This window comes from Saccopteryx leptura, chromosome 11, assembly GCF_036850995.1.
Source record: "Saccopteryx leptura isolate mSacLep1 chromosome 11, mSacLep1_pri_phased_curated, whole genome shotgun sequence".
NCBI lineage: Eukaryota > Metazoa > Chordata > Mammalia > Chiroptera > Emballonuridae > Saccopteryx > Saccopteryx leptura.
Window position 1 is genome coordinate 43,301,283 of NC_089513.1, and position 19,160 is coordinate 43,320,442.

Sequence of the window (19,160 nt, forward strand, 5' to 3'; positions counted from 1 at the left end):
AGTGGGAAGAAACAAAGTGCTGTTCTATCTTAAAAATGGGGTTACCCATGGGTCCAATGAGAAAGTAAACCAGTGGGCAGGAACTGGAGCTGCCCAATCACAGCAGTCCTTGCATACTTTTCGAGAAGGAAAATTTTCTTCACCTGTTTTATTTGCTTAAACTTTGTAGTCAACTGTATGCTCCGATGAGAAACCAACACCAGGATCCATCAAAGAGTTTAGGGCAACTGACTTGAGTTTATAAAACTCAAACAACTGATTTCCCAGGGGTTTTCTTTAACCACACGGGCAGGGATCATCTAGATGCTGGGAAGAGACCGGGGTCATCTAGATCAGAGGTCCCCAAACTTTTTACACAGGGGGCCAGTTCACTGTCCCTCACACCGTTGGAGGGCCAGACTATAAAAAAATCTATGAACAAATCCCTATGCACACTGCACATATCTTATTTTAAAGTAAAAAAACAAAACGGGAACAAATACAATATTTAAAATAAAGAACAAGTAAATTTAAATCAACAAACTGACCAGTATTTCAATGGGAACTATGCTCCTCTCACTGACCATCAATGAAAGAGGTGCCCCTTCCGGAAGTGCAACGGGGGCCGGATAAATGGCCTCAGGGGGTTGCATGTGGCCCTTGGGCCGTAGTTTGGGAACCCCTGATCTAGATGCTGAACGCCCATCAATGCTCATACCAAACTTCTACCTTAATATCTATCTGCCTTAGTTATCACTCTAATAACAAACACAAGCTCTTCACTATTCCTGGATGCTTTCTGGCAAATTCAGAGGGCAGGACCATAACTGCATGTGGTGGCCCAGCGGGTTTCTAAAAATTAAAGCTAATTCAAACCTGGATAGTCTCACCTGGCCTGTGGTGGCACAGTGAATGGAGCATCGACCTGGAATGCTGAGGTCACTGGTTTGAAACCCTGAGCTTGCCTGGTCAAGGCACACATGACAAGCAATAAGCAAGCAATGAACAACTAAAGTGAAGCAACTATGAGTTGATAACTTCTCACTCTTACCCTCTTTCTCTCTCTGTAAAATCAATGAATAAAACCTTTAAAAACAAACGTGGATAGTCTTCTTTACATCAGCCAAGATATGGAAACAACCTAAATGTCCATTGATGGATAAAGAAAATGTGGCATATTTACAGTGGAATATTTAGCATAAAAAAAAGGAAATCCTACCATTTGTGACAATATGGATGGACCTTGAGGGACTTATGGTAAGCAAATTAAATCAGGCAGAGAAAGACAAATACTGTATGAGCTCACTCATATGTAAATCTAAAAACAAAACAAACCCTGAACTCATAGAGACAGAGAACAAACTGGTGACTACTGGAGGTGGGGTGGTGGGTGGGTGACATGGCTGAAAGCAGTCAAAGGTATACTTGCAGTTATTAGATAAATAAGTCCTGAAGGTCTAATGTACAGCATGGTGACTATAGTACAATAATGTACTGCATATTTGAAAGTTGCTGAGACAGTAGATCTCAAAAGTTCTCATAAGAAAAAAATACTGTAGTTATGTGTGGTGACAGATGTTAATTAACTGAACATGGTGGTGATCATTTCACCATATATATATACATATATATATCATTATATTGTATACCTATAATGAATACAATGTTAAATGTCAATTATATATATATATATATATATATTTTTTTTTTTTTTTTAAATCAGGGACAGCCTCTTTTCATGTAGATTTCCCAAGTAGATTCCCTACGCTAGTCAAGACTGTTTTGTTACTCAACAATCTTCATCCAAGCAGGCATTCAAGGACCAACCCCAACATACCAAGGTTTCAGGTCAATGGTTCTCCCGTGACAGGAGGTGAAAGGACAAATGGACACACGTGTGTTTAAGATACCTTGACACACAATCTGTAAAAGTTCTAGGAAACCAACAAAGCTGATCATGGTTACCATACAGAGCACTTTGATAAAAAGAGTGCCTTCATGTTACCTAATACACATAATACTAAGTGGAGGATGCTCATGATTTAGATACTGAACTTGGCACTGGTACTAATGGACGTCTCGGACTCCTCAGGAAAGCTGCCACTGGTTTGTACGTAACCTCCACCTACCTTCTCCAGGACCTCTGCCAGAGCCCTGCTGTGACGGTTACTCAGGCTCGCAAGGACTTCGCAGGGACACCTCAGCCACATACAGCAAGGTAGGCCAAGGTCACCTCTGCTACTGATACCAGAGTCAAGGCCAGTCTCATCAGGCCAGCAAACCTTCACAGAAGCCAACTTTCTATATCTGGCCTCTTCAAAGATATCACCTCAGCTTCCTGAAAACTGCACCAAACCAGACCCAGCCAGGAGCCCTTCCCGGGAAGCACCCCTGCCTCTCTCTGATGAAGCCCACAGGTTTTGCAACTCCCCGAGCTTCCCACCACAGACCCACCCTCAGTCATTCATCAAACAACGCACTGGAGCCTGCAGGGGAAGGAACGGGAAATGAGCGTCTGATGCCTAATGCGCCTTCTTTTTTTTAACTTAAAATATAATCTGGAGAAACATTAATCCTTGCAAATATCCTTTTGAGGCATAACTGAGCTCCAAACAGGTTCTCAAATAAAATAGATTTCCTTTTTTATCCCTTAATACATTTTATTTTGTTGAGATATAATTCATACAGCCTGACCAAGTGGTGGCGCAGTGAGTAGAGCGTCGGACTGGGATGTGGAAGGACCCAGGTTCGAGACCCAAGGTTGCCAGCTTGAGCGCGGGCTTATCTGGCTTGAGCCAAAAAAAGCTCACCAGCTTGGACCCAAGGTCGCTGGCTCGAGCAAGGGGTTACTCGGTCTACTGAAGGCCCGTGGTCAAGGCACATATGAGAAAGCAATCAATGAACAACTAAGGAGTCCCAACGAAAAACTGATGATTGTTGCTTCTCATCTCTCTCCGTTCCTGTCTATCTGTCCCTATCTCTCTCTCTCTCTCTCTGACTCTCTCTCTCTGTCCCTGTAAAAAATAATAAATAAATAATTCATACAGCATAAAATTCACCTTTTAAAGTCTACAGCTCAGTAGTTGTTAGTATGTATTCACAGAGTTGTATAACCGTCACCACAACCTAATTCCAGAACATTCTCATCACCTCCAAAAGAAACCAAAGCCCATTTGGGCTGCTGACCACTTGGTGTTCCAGAAGGTAACTAACTGCCCAAGGTAGTCCAGTTTTGACCTAAAAGTTTAGCAATAACTCAAGGTAAAATGTGGGAGTGCTGCCCTAACTGTATACATGACCACTAGCAGTCACTGTGCTTGGCAACTGGTGAGGAAAACGGTCTCCAAACCAAGAGTAGCCCCAGAAAGAAATTAGGGACATCAGACAAAAGTATTCACTCACCTGGGAGACTTTGTAATCAAAGTAAGTGTAAGATCACTAAAATGGAAGCATTAAAAAAGAAAATCCTGGACAGAGGGTCAGGAGACAGACCTAAACTCTAGTCCCCCTCTGCCATCACCTCCTCCACAATACCTTAGTCACCTCGCCTCCTCTGGGCTTCAGGTTCCTCATGTGTAAAATGTGGTGGCATCTTGGAACATCACTAAGATTCCTTTCAGCTCTGATATTCATGAGTGCAACCCAATGACCAGCATAGCTTCTTAGCCAAAAGGCAGAATGATTTCTTTAGGTGACAATTATTCACCAAACCCACTAGAAATCACTCAGGGAGTAAATGAACATGTCAACCAAGGAGAACCAACAAACAGAAATGTCCAAAGGCCTTTGACTAAAGCACATTTCAAGTGGGGAGGATGCCCAGCAAGGTCTGAAGTACGGGTTGGGGGCAACCTCCTGGCTGCACGCAGGAATGACAGGAGGCATGACTGAAGGGCGGGCAACCAGCACTATGGGTGAGCAGAGTCTTCAGGGATAACACCATGGTTTTGTATGATTTCTTTACAAAGGATGGGCTTTCAACAAATGATCATGGAAAGGGCAGTCCAGAGCAAACGTCACAGTTGTGAGGCAACACCAGGCTGTGGGAGTGGGCAGAAAATGCACGTGCTTCTGTGTGGGTAAGTGTGGAATGATGCATGGAGGGAAAAAGGTAATTCAGGTCATCCTGATGGGACACGCGTTCAATTGTGTCATACACAATCTAGAAACATTACCTGAGTCACTACCAACAGTTCCCTAAGGACACCAGCTCAAATAGTGTGTGAAGCAGCTAAATACACTGACATGAAGGTGTCACTGTTTTGGGCACAGTATGAGATTATTTAGAAAGAATCCAGTCCACCTTTTTCATTCTACAGATAAGAGAACTGAGACCCCCCAAGGGCTTGGCAAACACCCTATCCATCGAAAATGGTCAATAAGCATGAGTTTAAGGAGTGTGGCCCATAAAACATGTATTTTTAGCCATACCAAACACAGATTATTATTGCTTTATCTTTGGCACCAACATCAAAAACCTTTCGAAGTAAAAAAGCACAGCAGAATAGCATTATTGTGAGTAAATCCTGAATCTGAAAAACAACTATAAAGCAATTAATGCAGCAATAGAATAAAGGTAACTTTTAATACTTAACTTCTTTAATCTAGAAGTATACGAATGAAATAATAACAGATGATAAAGAACGTTAAAAGGACGTCGGTTAGAAATAAGGTGAATTTGAACTTTTTCACCAAACCCGTTAGCACTAGAACTGAAGAGCAATTCTGGATGCTTAGAGACGGAGCCAGGAGAGGACAACACGAGCACTCGTCCACCCGGCGGATGTGCTACCCGCCCGCGCCTCTGAGATCGCACCGGATGAAAACGTACACAACACTCAGGAAGGGACACGAATAAATCCGTGGACAACAGCTCAATAACGGGTTGTGAGAAACAGTTTTAAGTTTGTGGATCACTGATATCCTGGGAGGCAACTACATCCTCTTACAAAATGTCCCTCCGAGAGAGAGCCAGGGTCAGGGCACTGCATTGTAAAACAAACACACGAACCAGTGACGGTTGGTTACCTGTGGGATGAGATGCAGACGCCAGGAGCACCACACTGGAAAGGAAACAGCAGAGCAGTGAGGAAGGCACTGAGAACACGCCTCATTCCCCACCATTCCACTTGGAAATAGTGACACTGTCCTAAAAGCAAATGATCTGCATCAAAAGGTCTCACTCTGCCGAAATTTCGCTCCTCAGTGAGAGAGTGAGAATCTCTTGAAGTGCTTCAGGTTTGGGCCAGAGGGTTGACTCTGCCCTGTGCAGACTAAGGACCCAAGCTGCACTCTGAGGGTCAGCCATGCCGCCAATTATTATCGTGCTCACCTCATCGACAAAGAGTCTTTGTAAGCTAAACAAAAGCAGACTAAATTATAAATAGGCTGTGCTCTAAAAGCTAACTGTTAAACGTGAGCTAAGTCTGATTTTGCCATAAAATTAACTGCGTAGAAGGTAAGCTGAAGGTCCAAGAAGCCAGCCCACAAAAATATCCGTCCCGGGCCAGTTGGCTCAGTGGTAGAGCATCTGCCAGGCGTGTGGATGTCCCTGGTTTGATTCCCAGCCAGGGCACACAGGAGAAATGCCCATCTGCTTCTCCATCCCTCCCTCTCTCACTTCTCCTCTCTCTCTCCCCCTCCTGCAGTCATGGCTTGACTGGAACGAGTTGGCCCTGGGCACTGAGGATGGCTCCATGGCCTCCGCTTCAGGTACTAAAAAATGGCTCTGGTTGCAATGGAGCAAGGGCCCCAGATGGGCAGAGCATCGCCCCCTAGCAGCCTTGCTGGGTGGATTCTGATTGGGGCACATGCGGGAGTCTGTCCCTGCCTCCCCACCTCTCACAAAGAAAGAAAAAAAAAAAGAAAAAAGAAAGAAGAAAAGTGGGGTATAAACAAAGAACATTATGGTAATTTTCTATTTAATAGATGAGGAAAGACTAGTGTCTACTTGTAGTAAAAGGAAAGGGTCCTAGCCACACATCCCATAATATTCATTCCTTATAAATTACCTAAATCTCTCAAAGAGCCTGTAGGTCCACCCTCCCCCACACCCCTCCCACTAACAGCCTGTCCTTGGACACCACTGGGTCTAGGGATGAGTTGGGAAGACAGACCCAGGGAGGCGCTAGAGTCAAGCTCTGGAGCACGTGGGTAGGGAATTCCAGGGCCCAGGCTGGAAGGGAAGTTGCAGGCTCGGGGGGAAATGTTCCTTTAGCCTTACAGACCACCCCCGTGGGGAGAGAGACAGTCTTGCGGAGTGTGGGGCAGACAGAGGACCTTGTCTTGTCTGAGGGCAGGACTGCAATTTTGGTTTTCTCAGCTTCTGGTCCCTCACAAATGACTTAGCTTGCCTCCCTGGAAGGCAACCCTGGCTCAGAATCCCCAACTCAAAATATTATTGGGAAAGTAAAATCCACTAGCTCTAGGAGTCTATGAGTTACTCTTTGAAAATGTAAATCATATTTTACCTGAATATGTAGTTTAAATACTGCTGGTCAATGTCACTAGGGAATAAGAGGGAAAAAAGAAAAGATAAAACGTAAAGTAGAAAAGCATTTTACATACACAAAGTTGTCATTACCTTGTGTTAATAAATTATATCTATGCATAAGTTACTACATTTATAAATTACCAATAAACAGTATGGAAGAGCACTTCATACTCAAAGCTGGTTCCTGGCACCTTTGTAAAGTAGCACTTCCTGGGGAGATGAATGCACAGTGCAGGGCACAGAGACGTGTTGTAGAGCTGGGCACCCGAAATCTGTATAATTACGTTAACTAGTGACACCCTAATAAAAATACACTTTAAAATAATTAAGTGAAATAAAACGGTACTTCCTAGTTTAGTATGGTCACACACATCTTCACGTGCAGCTGATTATTTCTTATGTGTCCATTTGTCACTTTAAAGGAGTGTCAACTATCTGAGACCAATGGACTAGCTTCTACGGCTACTAGATTTGACAAATAAAAATACAGGACACCCAAATAAATCAGAATTTCAAATAAAGAGTAATGTTTTAGTATAAGTATGCTCCAAATATTATATGATACATACTTACACTTAAAAAAAAAAAATTCACTACTCGTCTAAAATTCAGATTTAACTAGGTATTTGTATTTTATCTGGAAACCCTTTTTTCTTTCTTTTTTCTTTTTGCTCCAGAAACACTTTATTAAAAGAACAAAAGGTGCTCTGGAGACCCGAAGTGGCAGGAGCCATCCCTGCAGACCTGGCCTCCTCAGCCTCCAGGGCGGCTCTGAGGGCCCGAAGCCAGAGGGCTGGGCTGGGGCTCTGACTGCCTTGCTCCAGACGGCTGGGCTGGGGCTCTGACTGCACTGCTCCAGACGGCTGGGCTGGGGCTCTGACTGCCTTGCTCCAGACGGCTGGGCTGGGGCTCTGACTGCACTGCTCCAGACGGCTGGGCTGGGCTGGGGCTCTGACTGCATTGCTCCAGACGGCTGGGCTGGGCTGGGGCTCTGACTGCACTGCTCCAGACAGCTGGGCTGGGGCTCTGACTGCCTTGCTCCAGACGGCTGGGCTGGGGCTCTGACTGCACTGCCCCAGACGGCTGGGCTGGGGCTCTGACTGCCTTGCTCCAGACGGCTGGGCTGGGGCTCTGACTGCACTGCTCCAGACGGCTGGGCTGGGGCTCTGACTGCACTGCTCCAGACGGCTGGGCTGGGGCTCTGACTGCACTGCTCCAGACGGCTGGGCTGGGGCTCTGACTGCACTGCTCCAGACGGCTGGGCTGGGCTGGGGCTCTGACTGCACTGCCCCAGACGGCTGGGCTGGGGCTCTGACTGCCTTGCTCCAGACGGCTGGGCTGGGGCTCTGACTGCACTGCCCCAGACGGCTGGGCTGGGGCTCTGACTGCCTTGCTCCAGACGGCTGGGCTGGGGCTCTGACTGCACTGCTCCAGACGGCTGGGCTGGGGCTCTGACTGCACTGCTCCAGACGGCTGGGCTGGGGCTCTGACTGCACTGCTCCAGACGGCTGGGCTGGGCTGGGGCTCTGACTGCACTGCCCCAGACGGCTGGGCTGGGGCTCTGACTGCCTTGCTCCAGACGGCTGGGCTGGGGCTCTGACTGCACTGCTCCAGACGGCTGGGCTGGGGCTCTGACTGCACTGCTCCAGACGGCTGGGCTGGGCTGGGGCTCTGACTGCACTGCTCCAGACGGCTGGGCTGGGGGCTCTGACTGCATTGCTCCAGGCTGGGCTGGGGCTCTGACTGCATTGCTCCAGACGGCTGGGCTGGGCTGGGGCTCTGACTGCACTGCTCCAGACAGCTGGGCTGGGGCTCTGACTGCACTGCTCCAGACGGCTGGGCTGGGGGCTCTGACTGCACTGCTCCAGACGGCTGGGCTGGGGCTCTGACTGCACTGCTCCAGACGGCTGGGCTGGGCTGGGGCTCTGACTGCACTGCTCCAGACGGCTGGGCTGGGGCTCTGACTGCACTGCTCCAGACGGCTGGGCTGGGGCTCTGACTGCACTGCTCCAGACGGCTGGGCTGGGGGCTCTGACTGCATTGCTCCAGGCTGGGCTGGGGCTCTGACTGCATTGCTCCAGACGGCTGGGCTGGGCTGGGGCTCTGACTGCACTGCTCCAGACAGCTGGGCTGGGGCTCTGACTGCACTGCTCCAGACGGCTGGGCTGGGGGCTCTGACTGCACTGCTCCAGACGGCTGGGCTGGGGCTCTGACTGCACTGCTCCAGACGGCTGGGCTGGGCTGGGGCTCTGACTGCACTGCTCCAGACGGCTGGGCTGGGGCTCTGACTGCACTGCTCCAGACGGCTGGGCTGGGGGCTCTGACTGCACTGCTCCAGACGGCTGGGCTGGGCTGGGGCTCTGACTGCACTGCTCCAGGCTGGGCTGGGGGCTCTGACTGCACTGCTCCAGACGGCTGGGCTGGGCTGGGGCTCTGACTGCACTGCTCCAGACGGCTGGGCTGGGGCTCTGACTGCCTTGCTCCAGACGGCTGGGCTGGGGCTCTGACTGCACTGCCCCAGACGGCTGGGCTGGGGCTCTGACTGCCTTGCTCCAGACGGCTGGGCTGGGGCTCTGACTGCACTGCTCCAGACGGCTGGGCTGGGCTGGGGCTCTGACTGCACTGCTCCAGACGGCTGGGCTGGGGGCTCTGACTGCACTGCTCCAGACGGCTGGGCTGGGGCTCTGACTGCACTGCTCCAGACGGCTGGGCTGGGCTGGGGCTCTGACTGCACTGCTCCAGACGGCTGGGCTGGGGCTCTGACTGCACTGCTCCAGACGGCTGGGCTGGGGGCTCTGACTGCACTGCTCCAGACGGCTGGGCTGGGCTGGGGCTCTGACTGCACTGCTCCAGGCTGGGCTGGGGGCTCTGACTGCACTGCTCCAGACGGCTGGGCTGGGCTGGGGCTCTGACTGCACTGCTCCAGGCTGGGCTGGGGCTCTGACTGCACTGCTCCAGACGGCTGGGCTGGGGCTCTGACTGCCTTGCTCCAGACGGCTGGGCTGGGGCTCTGACTGCCTTGCTCCAGACGGCTGGGCTGGGGCTCTGACTGCCTTGCTCCAGACGGCTGGGCTGGGGCTCTGACTGCACTGCTCCAGACGGCTGGGCTGGGGCTCTGACTGCACTGCTCCAGCCGGCTGGGCTGGGGCTCTGACTGCCTTGCTCCAGACGGCTGGGCTGGGGCTCTGACTGCATTGCTCCAGACGGCTGGGCTGGGGCTCTGACTGCCTTGCTCCAGCCGGCTGGGCTGGGCTCTGACTGCACTGCTCCAGACAGCTGGGCTGGGGCTCTGACTGCACTGCTCCAGACGGCTGGGCTGGGGCTCTGACTGCACTGCTCCAGCCGGCTGGGCTGGGGCTCTGACTGCACTGCTCCAGACGGCTGGGCTGGGGGCTCTGACTGCACTGCTCCAGCCGGCTGGGCTGGGGCTCTGACTGCATTGCTCCAGACGGCTGGGCTGGGGCTCTGACTGCATTGCTCCAGACGGCTGGGCTGGGCTGGGGCTCTGACTGCACTGCTCCAGACGGCTGGGCTGGGGGCTCTGACTGCACTGCTCCAGACGGCTGGGCTGGGGCTCTGACTGCACTGCTCCAGACGGCTGGGCTGGGGCTCTGACTGCACTGCTCCAGACGGCTGGGCTGGGGGCTCTGACTGCATTGCTCCAGGCTGGGCTGGGGCTCTGACTGCATTGCTCCAGACGGCTGGGCTGGGGCTCTGACTGCACTGCTCCAGGCTGGGCTGGGGCTCTGACTGCACTGCTCCAGACGGCTGGGCTGGGGCTCTGACTGCACTGCTCCAGACGGCTGGGCTGGGGCTCTGACTGCACTGCTCCAGACGGCTGGGCTGGGGGCTCTGACTACACTGCTCCAGACGGCTGGGCTGGGGCTCTGACTGCACTGCTCCAGACGGCTGGGCTGGGGGCTCTGACTACACTGCTCCAGACGGCTGGGCTGGGCTCTGACTGCATCGCTCCAGACGGCTGGGCTGGGGTCTGACTGCATTGCTCCAGACGGCTGGGCTGGGGCTCTGACTGCACTGCTCCAGACGGCTGGGCTGGGGCTCTGACTGCATTGCTCCAGACGGCTGGGCTGGGGCTCTGACTGCACTGCTCCAGACGGCTGGGCTGGGCTGGGGCTCTGACTGCATTGCTCCAGACGGCTGGGCTGGGGCTCTGACTGCATTGCTCCAGACGGCTGGGCTGGGGCTCTGACTGCACTGCTCCAGACGGCTGGGCTGGGGCTCTGACTGCACTGCTCCAGACGGCTGGGCTGGGGCTCTGACTGCCTTGCTCCAGACGGCTGGGCTGGGGCTCTGACTGCACTGCTCCAGACGGCTGGGCTGGGGCTGGGCTGGGGCTCTGACTGCACTGCTCCAGACGGCTGGGCTGGGGCTCTGACTGCATTGCTCCAGACGGCTGGGCTGGGGCTCTGACTGCACTGCTCCAGACGGCTGGGCTGGGCTCTGACTGCCTTGCTCCAGACGGCTGGGCTGGGGCTCTGACTGCACTGCTCCAGACGGCTGGGCTGGGGCTCTGACTGCCTTGCTCCAGACGGCTGGGCTGGGCTGGGGCTCTGACTGCACTGCTCCAGACGGCTGGGCTGGGGCTCTGACTGCACTGCTCCAGACGGCTGGGCTGGGCTCTGACTGCCTTGCTCCAGACGGCTGGGCTGGGGCTCTGACTGCACTGCTCCAGACGGCTGGGCTGGGCTGGGGCTCTGACTGCCTTGCTCCAGACGGCTGGGCTGGGCGGGGGCTCTGACTGCCTTGCTCCAGACGGCTGGGCTGGGCGGGGGCTCTGACTGCACTGCTCCAGACGGCTGGGCTGGGGCTCTGACTGCACTGCTCCAGACGGCTGGGCTGGGGCTCTGACTGCACTGCTCCAGACGGCTGGGCTGGGGCTCTGACTGCACTGCTCCAGACGGCTGGGCTGGGGCTCTGACTGCCTTGCTCCAGACGGCTGGGCTGGGGCTCTGACTGCACTGCTCCAGACGGCTGGGCTGGGGCTGGGCTGGGGCTCTGACTGCACTGCTCCAGACGGCTGGGCTGGGGCTCTGACTGCATTGCTCCAGACGGCTGGGCTGGGGCTCTGACTGCACTGCTCCAGACGGCTGGGCTGGGCTCTGACTGCCTTGCTCCAGACGGCTGGGCTGGGGCTCTGACTGCACTGCTCCAGACGGCTGGGCTGGGGCTCTGACTGCACTGCTCCAGACGGCTGGGCTGGGCTCTGACTGCACTGCTCCAGACGGCTGGGCTGGGGCTCTGACTGCACTGCTCCAGACGGCTGGGCTGGGCTCTGACTGCCTTGCTCCAGACGGCTGGGCTGGGGCTCTGACTGCACTGCTCCAGACGGCTGGGCTGGGCTGGGGCTCTGACTGCCTTGCTCCAGACGGCTGGGCTGGGCGGGGGCTCTGACTGCCTTGCTCCAGACGGCTGGGCTGGGCTCTGACTGCACTGCTCCAGACGGCTGGGCTGGGGCTCTGACTGCCTTGCTCCAGCCCAACCGAGGCCGGAATCTCTCCTTCATTAACATTCGCCGAGGCTGGTCCATTGACTGCCCACAACAAAGGCCTCATTTTACCCGAGCACAGAGCTACTGACAGGGGACTCTGCTGGGTCTGAACCAAGCCAAGTAGAAGGGCCTGGGGAAACCAGGAGAAGAGACTTGTGCCCCGAGCTGGAGGAGGAAACGGGCTCCAAAGCAGCTGTTCACATAATTTTACTGAAAACGTCATCTGAACGACTGCCCCTGAAGGAAGAGCACAGAGACCTCCCTGTTCCTCATACGTCCTCGCTGACGGTTGGCATGTTTCAGGTCCTGGGGGACCTGGACTGCAATGGCTCAAACACCAGAGAAAGGGCCTCGGGGCTCGAGCCCGCTGTCCCACTGCAACCCAGACCTGCAGAGTCTCTGTCTGAGCAGGAGCAGCTCCCAGCACCACGGGGCTACCCTTTTCCTTAACCAAACAACCACTCACTGAACTTTAAAAGTTTACCTTAATGCACTGGGTTTCTGGGACTTCTGTAGTATCTTATACACCCCTGAAAATAAAGCAACACGTGTCACTGGGACGGGGCGTTGTGTGTGAGCGGCTGCCCGCACTTCCCGGGAAGCACCAAATCCACATGGAGAAGAGCCTCTCTTCCCTAGGAGGGTCCCCCGTGCCCACGGGGGACAACCGACAACACTTGGGAGAGTTTCCAGGATGCTAACTGCGTAATCCCGGTGATAATGTGGTCGGTATGGAGAGTGCTGGGCGGGGAAGGCTCTTGACCAACTGAAGGATTAACAGGAAGCTGCTGGTTGCTTTTGCTTCGTGTGCAGGAGAAACGCACTGGATTTCTGAACAGTGTTTAACAAAGTCAGGGCACTGCTCTTCCCCCTGGGCCTAAGGACAGGAAACACTAAACACAGAATTTGAAATATAGTCAGATGGTCCTTTTATTTAAAACACCTAGTTATTTAAGTTTTGTATACTGACGAGAATGTCTTTGGCACAAACTTCTGGATCTCTTCCCACCATCTTTAGAGAAAACCAACCAGCATCCCACAAGTAGACGTGAGCTTGCAGAACGGGAGCTGGTGTGGAGAGCATTAGTGTTTCCCACGAAAAAGAGGAGACTACATTGGAAAAGGAACAGTTGAAGAAAACTCCAAAACAGGAAAATAAAACCAGAGAACGTCCGTTTAATTTTAACCTCAACACCTGTATTTAATCTTCTTATTGTCTAAAGTCACTAAAAAGTGAATGTATAATAAGGTCTAATTAATAAGCCTTAATTATTTAATTAAGCATGCTTTTAAAACTTACCCACGCAGGTTAAGTGAATTACAGCCCAGAAATATCCATCTGGATCAAACTGTAACACAGGACATTAAAAACATGGCTATAAGTGGATTAAAAAGCTTTGGTACATATATACTATGGAATACTACTCAGCCATAAGAAATGATGACATCGGATCATTTACAACAACATGGATGGACCTTGATAACATTATACTGAATGAAATAAGTAAATCAGAAAAAATTAAGAACTATATGATTCCATACATAGGTGGGACATAAAGATGAGACTCAGAGACATGGACAAGAGGGTGGTGGTTACTGAGAGGAGTGGGGAAGAGAGGGGGGAGGGGAGGGGCACAAAGAAAACCAGATAGAAGGTGACGGAAGACAATTTGACTTTGGGTGATGGGTATACAACAGGGGTCTCCAAACTTTTTACACAGGGGGCCAGTTCACTGTCCCTCAGACCGTTGGAGGGCCGGACTATAAAAAAAACTATGAATAAATCCCTATGCACACTGCACATATCTTATTTTAAACTAAAAAAACAAAACGGGAACAAATACAATATTTAAAATAAAGAACAAGTAAATTTAAATCAACAAACTGTCCAGTATTTCAGTGGGAACTATGGGCCTGCTTTTGGCTAATGGGATGGTCAATGTGCTCCTCTCACTGACCACCAATGAAAGAGATGCCCCTACCGGAAGTGCGGTGGGGGCCGGATAAATGGCCTCAGGGGGCCGGATGCGGCCCACGGGCCGTAGTTTGGGGACCCCTGGTATACAACATAATCAAATGTCAAAATAACCTGGAGATGTTTTCTCTGAACATATGTACCCTGATTTATCAATGCCACCCCATTAAAATTAATAATAATAATAATAAACCAAAAAAACATGGCTATAGGTACCAACAAACAAACCAGCGTGACAATGAGAAACGCTAAGTGTCGATGCGCAGGGCCAAGCAAGGGAGCCAGGACGGGACTCTGGAGCCTTGAGCCAGTCCCTCCTCTCACTTCTCATCCAGGTGTCTATGACATCTTCCTAACGTGCTCCCTGCTCCCAGCACCCCTCTCCCCAGTCCTCGTCTTGTCCCCACCCTCGGTCTATAAAAGGCTGATCTGAGGATGTCACCTATTGCTTAAAATCATTCAACAGTCCTCCAGTGACTTCGGGATAAAATCCAAACTCATGACACTCAAGGGTCTCTATGACAAGACCTTGTCAACCCATCCAGGGCCATCTACTGCCCCCTCTCCAGAGAAAGAGAACTTGCACTTGCCCAAGCACGAACGCTTCCCCCACCAGCTCAGCCCCTAGTCACCTTCCCTTCCTCGTCTCCGCAGGGGTTTATCTCATTGCACACTGTTTCACTTATTACCTGCCTCTGTCTCAACCCCACTTGACTGTAAATTTCAGGAAGCCAGGAGTTAGCATAGAAGCAAATACATACATACATAGTAGGTGCTCAATAAAGCTGAACCCTGGCATACTCAGGACACCTCCAGAACTCTGCCTGTACCTGCTTTCTTTTCCTGGCTTATTCTTTCTCATCCTTCCAGATTTAGGTGCAGCAAGCAGGACCTGGCTCTAGCATCAGAAAGATCTGGGTTAAACTCTAAAATCCCACTTAGTCATTAGTTGGTAACCTTTCAGGCTGCATTATTCTTTAGCTATGAAATCGAGGTAATAATAATCCCTTGTGGGATTGCTGTGAGATTTTAAATTAGGCACATGAAGCACTGGAACGGCGCAGGGCACACAGCAGGCTCCCCGTAATTGTTAGCTTTTCTATTTCCCAGGTTGCCCTGTCTTCCTAGGTGCCTCACAGCGTCCCGTCCCTCCTGGGACAGAGCCCTGGCCTCCTCCCTGTGCTATAATTGTCTATTCATCGTCTGTCCTCCTCCCCTTTGCTCTAACTAGACTCCGATTTCTGTCTGGGTGAGGACAATTTTTCTTTGTGCCCCCAGAGCCTGGCTCAGTGCCTGACACTTAATGGAGACTTAATAAGTGCTGGGGGAGAAAAGAATGAAAAAAGACCAGGCAATGGAATGACTACTGGGAGTGAGGGTGGGTCCTCAGTGCCTAATAAAGAAAAACAGATAAGCAAGTGAAAATCACTCTGCAGATGAGGACCTTGGACAAGAAGAAAAATCCAACTGTGATTCAATGCATGAGGCTGGGGCACTGGGTACTGGCTCTCAGGTTCTTCAAGAACACGCAGAGGGCAGACGGCACTCACCACAGCACCTGGAGACCAGAACTCTGCAGACCACACTTCTCAGCCTCGGGGAGAAAGTAAGGGCCAGAGGAAAAGCACTGGCGTGTCCAAAAGGTCCCCAGTCTGAAAGTGTTAATGCCTTTGCATAGGCCAGGTTATTCTGATTCTAAAAGAAAGGACTAGGAAATTCTGCTCATATACACAAGCTTCTGATAGTAAAAGATACTCGGAAGGCAAAATGTGTTTACCTGAACTTACCTGGGAGTCATTGAAGGGGAGGCATCCTGCAGCGGCAAGGAGGAAGAAGGCACTGTGGACAGGGGAATAAAACAAGTAGCTTCACTTTTCTTTTTCGTTCTTTTCTTTTTTTTTTAATTAAGTGAGAGGCAGGGAGGCAGAGACAGACTTCTGCTAGCGCTCTGACTGGGATCCACCCCGCAAGCCCCTACAGGGCAATACTATGTCCATCTGGAGCCGCTGCTCCATTGCTCAGCAACTGAGCTTTCTTAGCAGCTGAGGCGAGTCCATGGAGCCATTCTCAGTGCCCAGGAGCAATTCACTCTAATCTAGCCATGGCTGTGGGAGGGGAAGAGAGAGAGAGAGAGAAAGAGAGAGGGGGGGGGGGAGGGGTGGAGAAGCAGATGGGCGCTTCTCCTGTGTGCCCTGACCAGGAATCAAACCTCGGATATCCACACACTGGGCCGACACACTACCACTGAGCCAACTGGCCAGACCAGCTTCACTTTTCAACATCAAGGAATTTCCCAGATAGCATAGAGGCTGAAATACATCAACTGGAGCATAGGTGAGGCAAAGACCCCACGAGACCGAGCCCAGGTCCCCTGTTCACCCTCTGAGAGCCTCACTACTTAAGCAGTTTTCAACTGTGTGCTCCACTGAATGGACACCCAGCCACTTTCCCAGGGACAAGCACTTGCAGGACATTTGCAAAACCCAAGCTGGCTCACTCGAGAAAATCAGTGTGCCTGTGCAATACGTAGTAAAAAAGAGAATTCTTAAAACTACGGATCCCCAAAAAGACACTAGTGGAAAACTGGAAATTCAGTCTACAATTATGCCACTTACAAAAAGGAAAGAAACATCACGGAAAGCACCTTAGGCTCTTCCATGCATCACTTTAACCAAATGATCAAACTCATGCCTCCAATAATCAGACAGATTTACATCACGTGTTTCCTGATCTGACATAATGTCACTCATGTGACATCCCTCCCAAATATGCAAAACCTGAGCTTAATCATGAGGAAACATTGAGACAAATTCAAATTTCAGGGACAGTCCCCAAAGAAGTGGGCTTATGCTCTTCAAAATGCCAAGGCAATGAAAGATAATGAAAGGCAGAGGAGCTGTTCCAGATGAAAGAACGAGCAAGAGACACATCTTTGGGGGAAGAGATTACTAGAAAAGACCACACTGGGACAACTGGCCAAATTTGAACATGGACTCAACACCGGATAATACTTATTTTCTAAATTTGATAACTGCACTGTTTATACAAGAAATTGTTATTTTTAGGAGATACACTTTAAAATATTTAGGGGTAGGGTCATGATCTCTGCAACTTATTCTCAAATGGTTCAGAGAAAAATTAAAGTAAGAATGATTATATATTATATATAATCTATGTGATATATATATATATATACATATATATATATATATATATATATATATATATATATATATATATATATACCTGTATACAATGACAGAGAAAGCAAATGTAAAAAATATTATTGATGGGTGAATCTAAGTAAAAGGTATATGTAAGTGCCTTATAATATTCTTGCAACTTTTCTGCAGGTTTAAACTTTTTCCCCAATAAAAGGTTTTATTAGGAAAATCTCTTATGCATACTAAGATATTGACAGATGAAATGCTATGGGGCCTACGATTTGCTGAAGTGAGGAGGCCCTGGGCAGAGCATAGCTGAGAACTGTTGAAGCTGGTGATGGGCATACAGGGCATCACTGTACTATTCTGTCTACTTTTTTATTATTATTAAGTGAAAGGCGGGGAGGCAGAGGGATAGACTCCATCATGCACCCTGACCAGGATCCACCCAGCAAGCCCCCAACCAGGCAATACTCTGCCCATCTGGGGCCACTGCTCTGTTGCTCAGCAACTGAGCTATTTCAGTGCCTAAGGCGAGGCCATGGAGTCATCCTCAGCACCTGGGACCAACTTGCTCTAACCATTCGAACCATTGCTGCAGGAGAGGGGGGGGGAGTTAGAGAGAGAGAAGGGGGAGGGGTGAAGAAGCAGACGGTTCCTCTCCTGTGTGCCCTGACAGGGAATCGAGCCCCAGACTTCCACACTCTGGGCCAATGCTCTGCCACTGAGGCAACCAGCCAGGGCCTATTCTGTCTACTTTTATATATATGTTTAGAAATTTTCATAATAAATTTTTTAAAATTTCTGCACAAAAAAAGTAACACTGCTAATCACAGATATTTTCAGAAAGCTGCCCTCGTTCATTGGAAAGGCAATTTAGAGCTACCTTTTGGAGCGATCATTGGTTTTCAGTACACCTCTTCTAGGTTTTCTACAGCAAAAGATCTTGCCCTCTCACTTTCCCCATTCTCTCCACATAAGAGAAGGCACCAGAAAACACAAAGCCCAAATTGTCACATATTATCTCCCCTACTTCCCATTCTACAGTGCGGTGTGGGGCCATTCAGGACTGAGCATTCCATTAGCCAGCAAACAGCAAAGGATCAGAAGCAGAGAATACAGCTTTGTTACTTTTAGGGGACTTTGTCATATGACATCTCATACCAATATATTCTACATACATATACAAGTCTATATTTTGTATGTACATATATATGTCATCCACAACAACCTGATAGTTATAACCCCAGGACACTGACAGTAGTGATGTTAATCAATTCTTTCCACAGCCCCACACTCCAACAGTCCCCTCTGTTGTCATCATGTGTAGTTGTATACCCAACAGACTAGCATGGCTGGCTGGGCCCGAGGCAGGAGGACTGGTATGGGAGAGTCCTCAGAATGGGGACTTCACGACCTTGGGAAGGTCAGGACAACATGGGACGTCCTGAGGGACAGGAAGGTTCTCCTTTCCAGCCTACCAACTTTCAAGGTGCGCGTGCACACACACACACACACACACACACACACACACACACACTACAAATAAATGGAAGACTCCAAGGCACCAGGCTGCCGAAGGGCTCAGAGACAAAGGGTGGGATGCGTGGAAGGAAGTTGTCAGAGGTTTTCTGGGACTGCACAGGAGCAGGAAGGTTTTAGGGGGAAAAAGAGGAGAATCCTAATGGGTTTGGTGTCTTCCTGCAGTAGAGGCTTTGTAGAATAGGACACTGCCTCATCCACAGGCAATGAGCATTAGAGACCCCCTCAAACAGATAAACCCTTGGGGTTGAGGGGAGATGGGGACAGCCAGGTGTGAGACAGCCCCTGGTTTCCACCAACCTTGGCTTTGAGCAATACCTGAGTATATCAGGTATTAGGGGCTTTAATGCCTTCCTTTAACACCTGTTAATCTTTTAAAGAAGAGGATAAGTCCTGATGTTTCTTTTTTTGCCAAGTAGCAGCCTGTAATAAAGTCAAAGAAAGAGACTGGATGAAAGCCCAGAAATATTTAAAACAAAAAGTCCTAAATCCATGTAT

General features: G+C 50.5%; 1 protein-coding gene across 2 annotated transcripts in view; it reads right to left on the bottom strand.

Annotated features, from left to right (window-relative positions):
• Positions 1–19,160, bottom strand: part of LOC136382842 (UDP-N-acetylglucosamine transporter TMEM241) — a 101,967-nt gene that overhangs the window by 34,712 nt on the left and 48,095 nt on the right. For both annotated transcript variants that reach the window (XM_066352200.1, XM_066352201.1), the window contains 5 exons: positions 15,744–15,795; positions 13,282–13,330; positions 12,466–12,511; positions 6,450–6,485; positions 5,008–5,042 (listed from right to left, as the gene is read on the bottom strand). In XM_066352200.1, the coding sequence (XP_066208297.1) occupies positions 5,008–5,042; positions 6,450–6,485; positions 12,466–12,511; positions 13,282–13,330; positions 15,744–15,795 (218 nt within the window). The remainder of the gene's footprint in view (positions 1–5,007; positions 5,043–6,449; positions 6,486–12,465; positions 12,512–13,281; positions 13,331–15,743; positions 15,796–19,160) is intronic.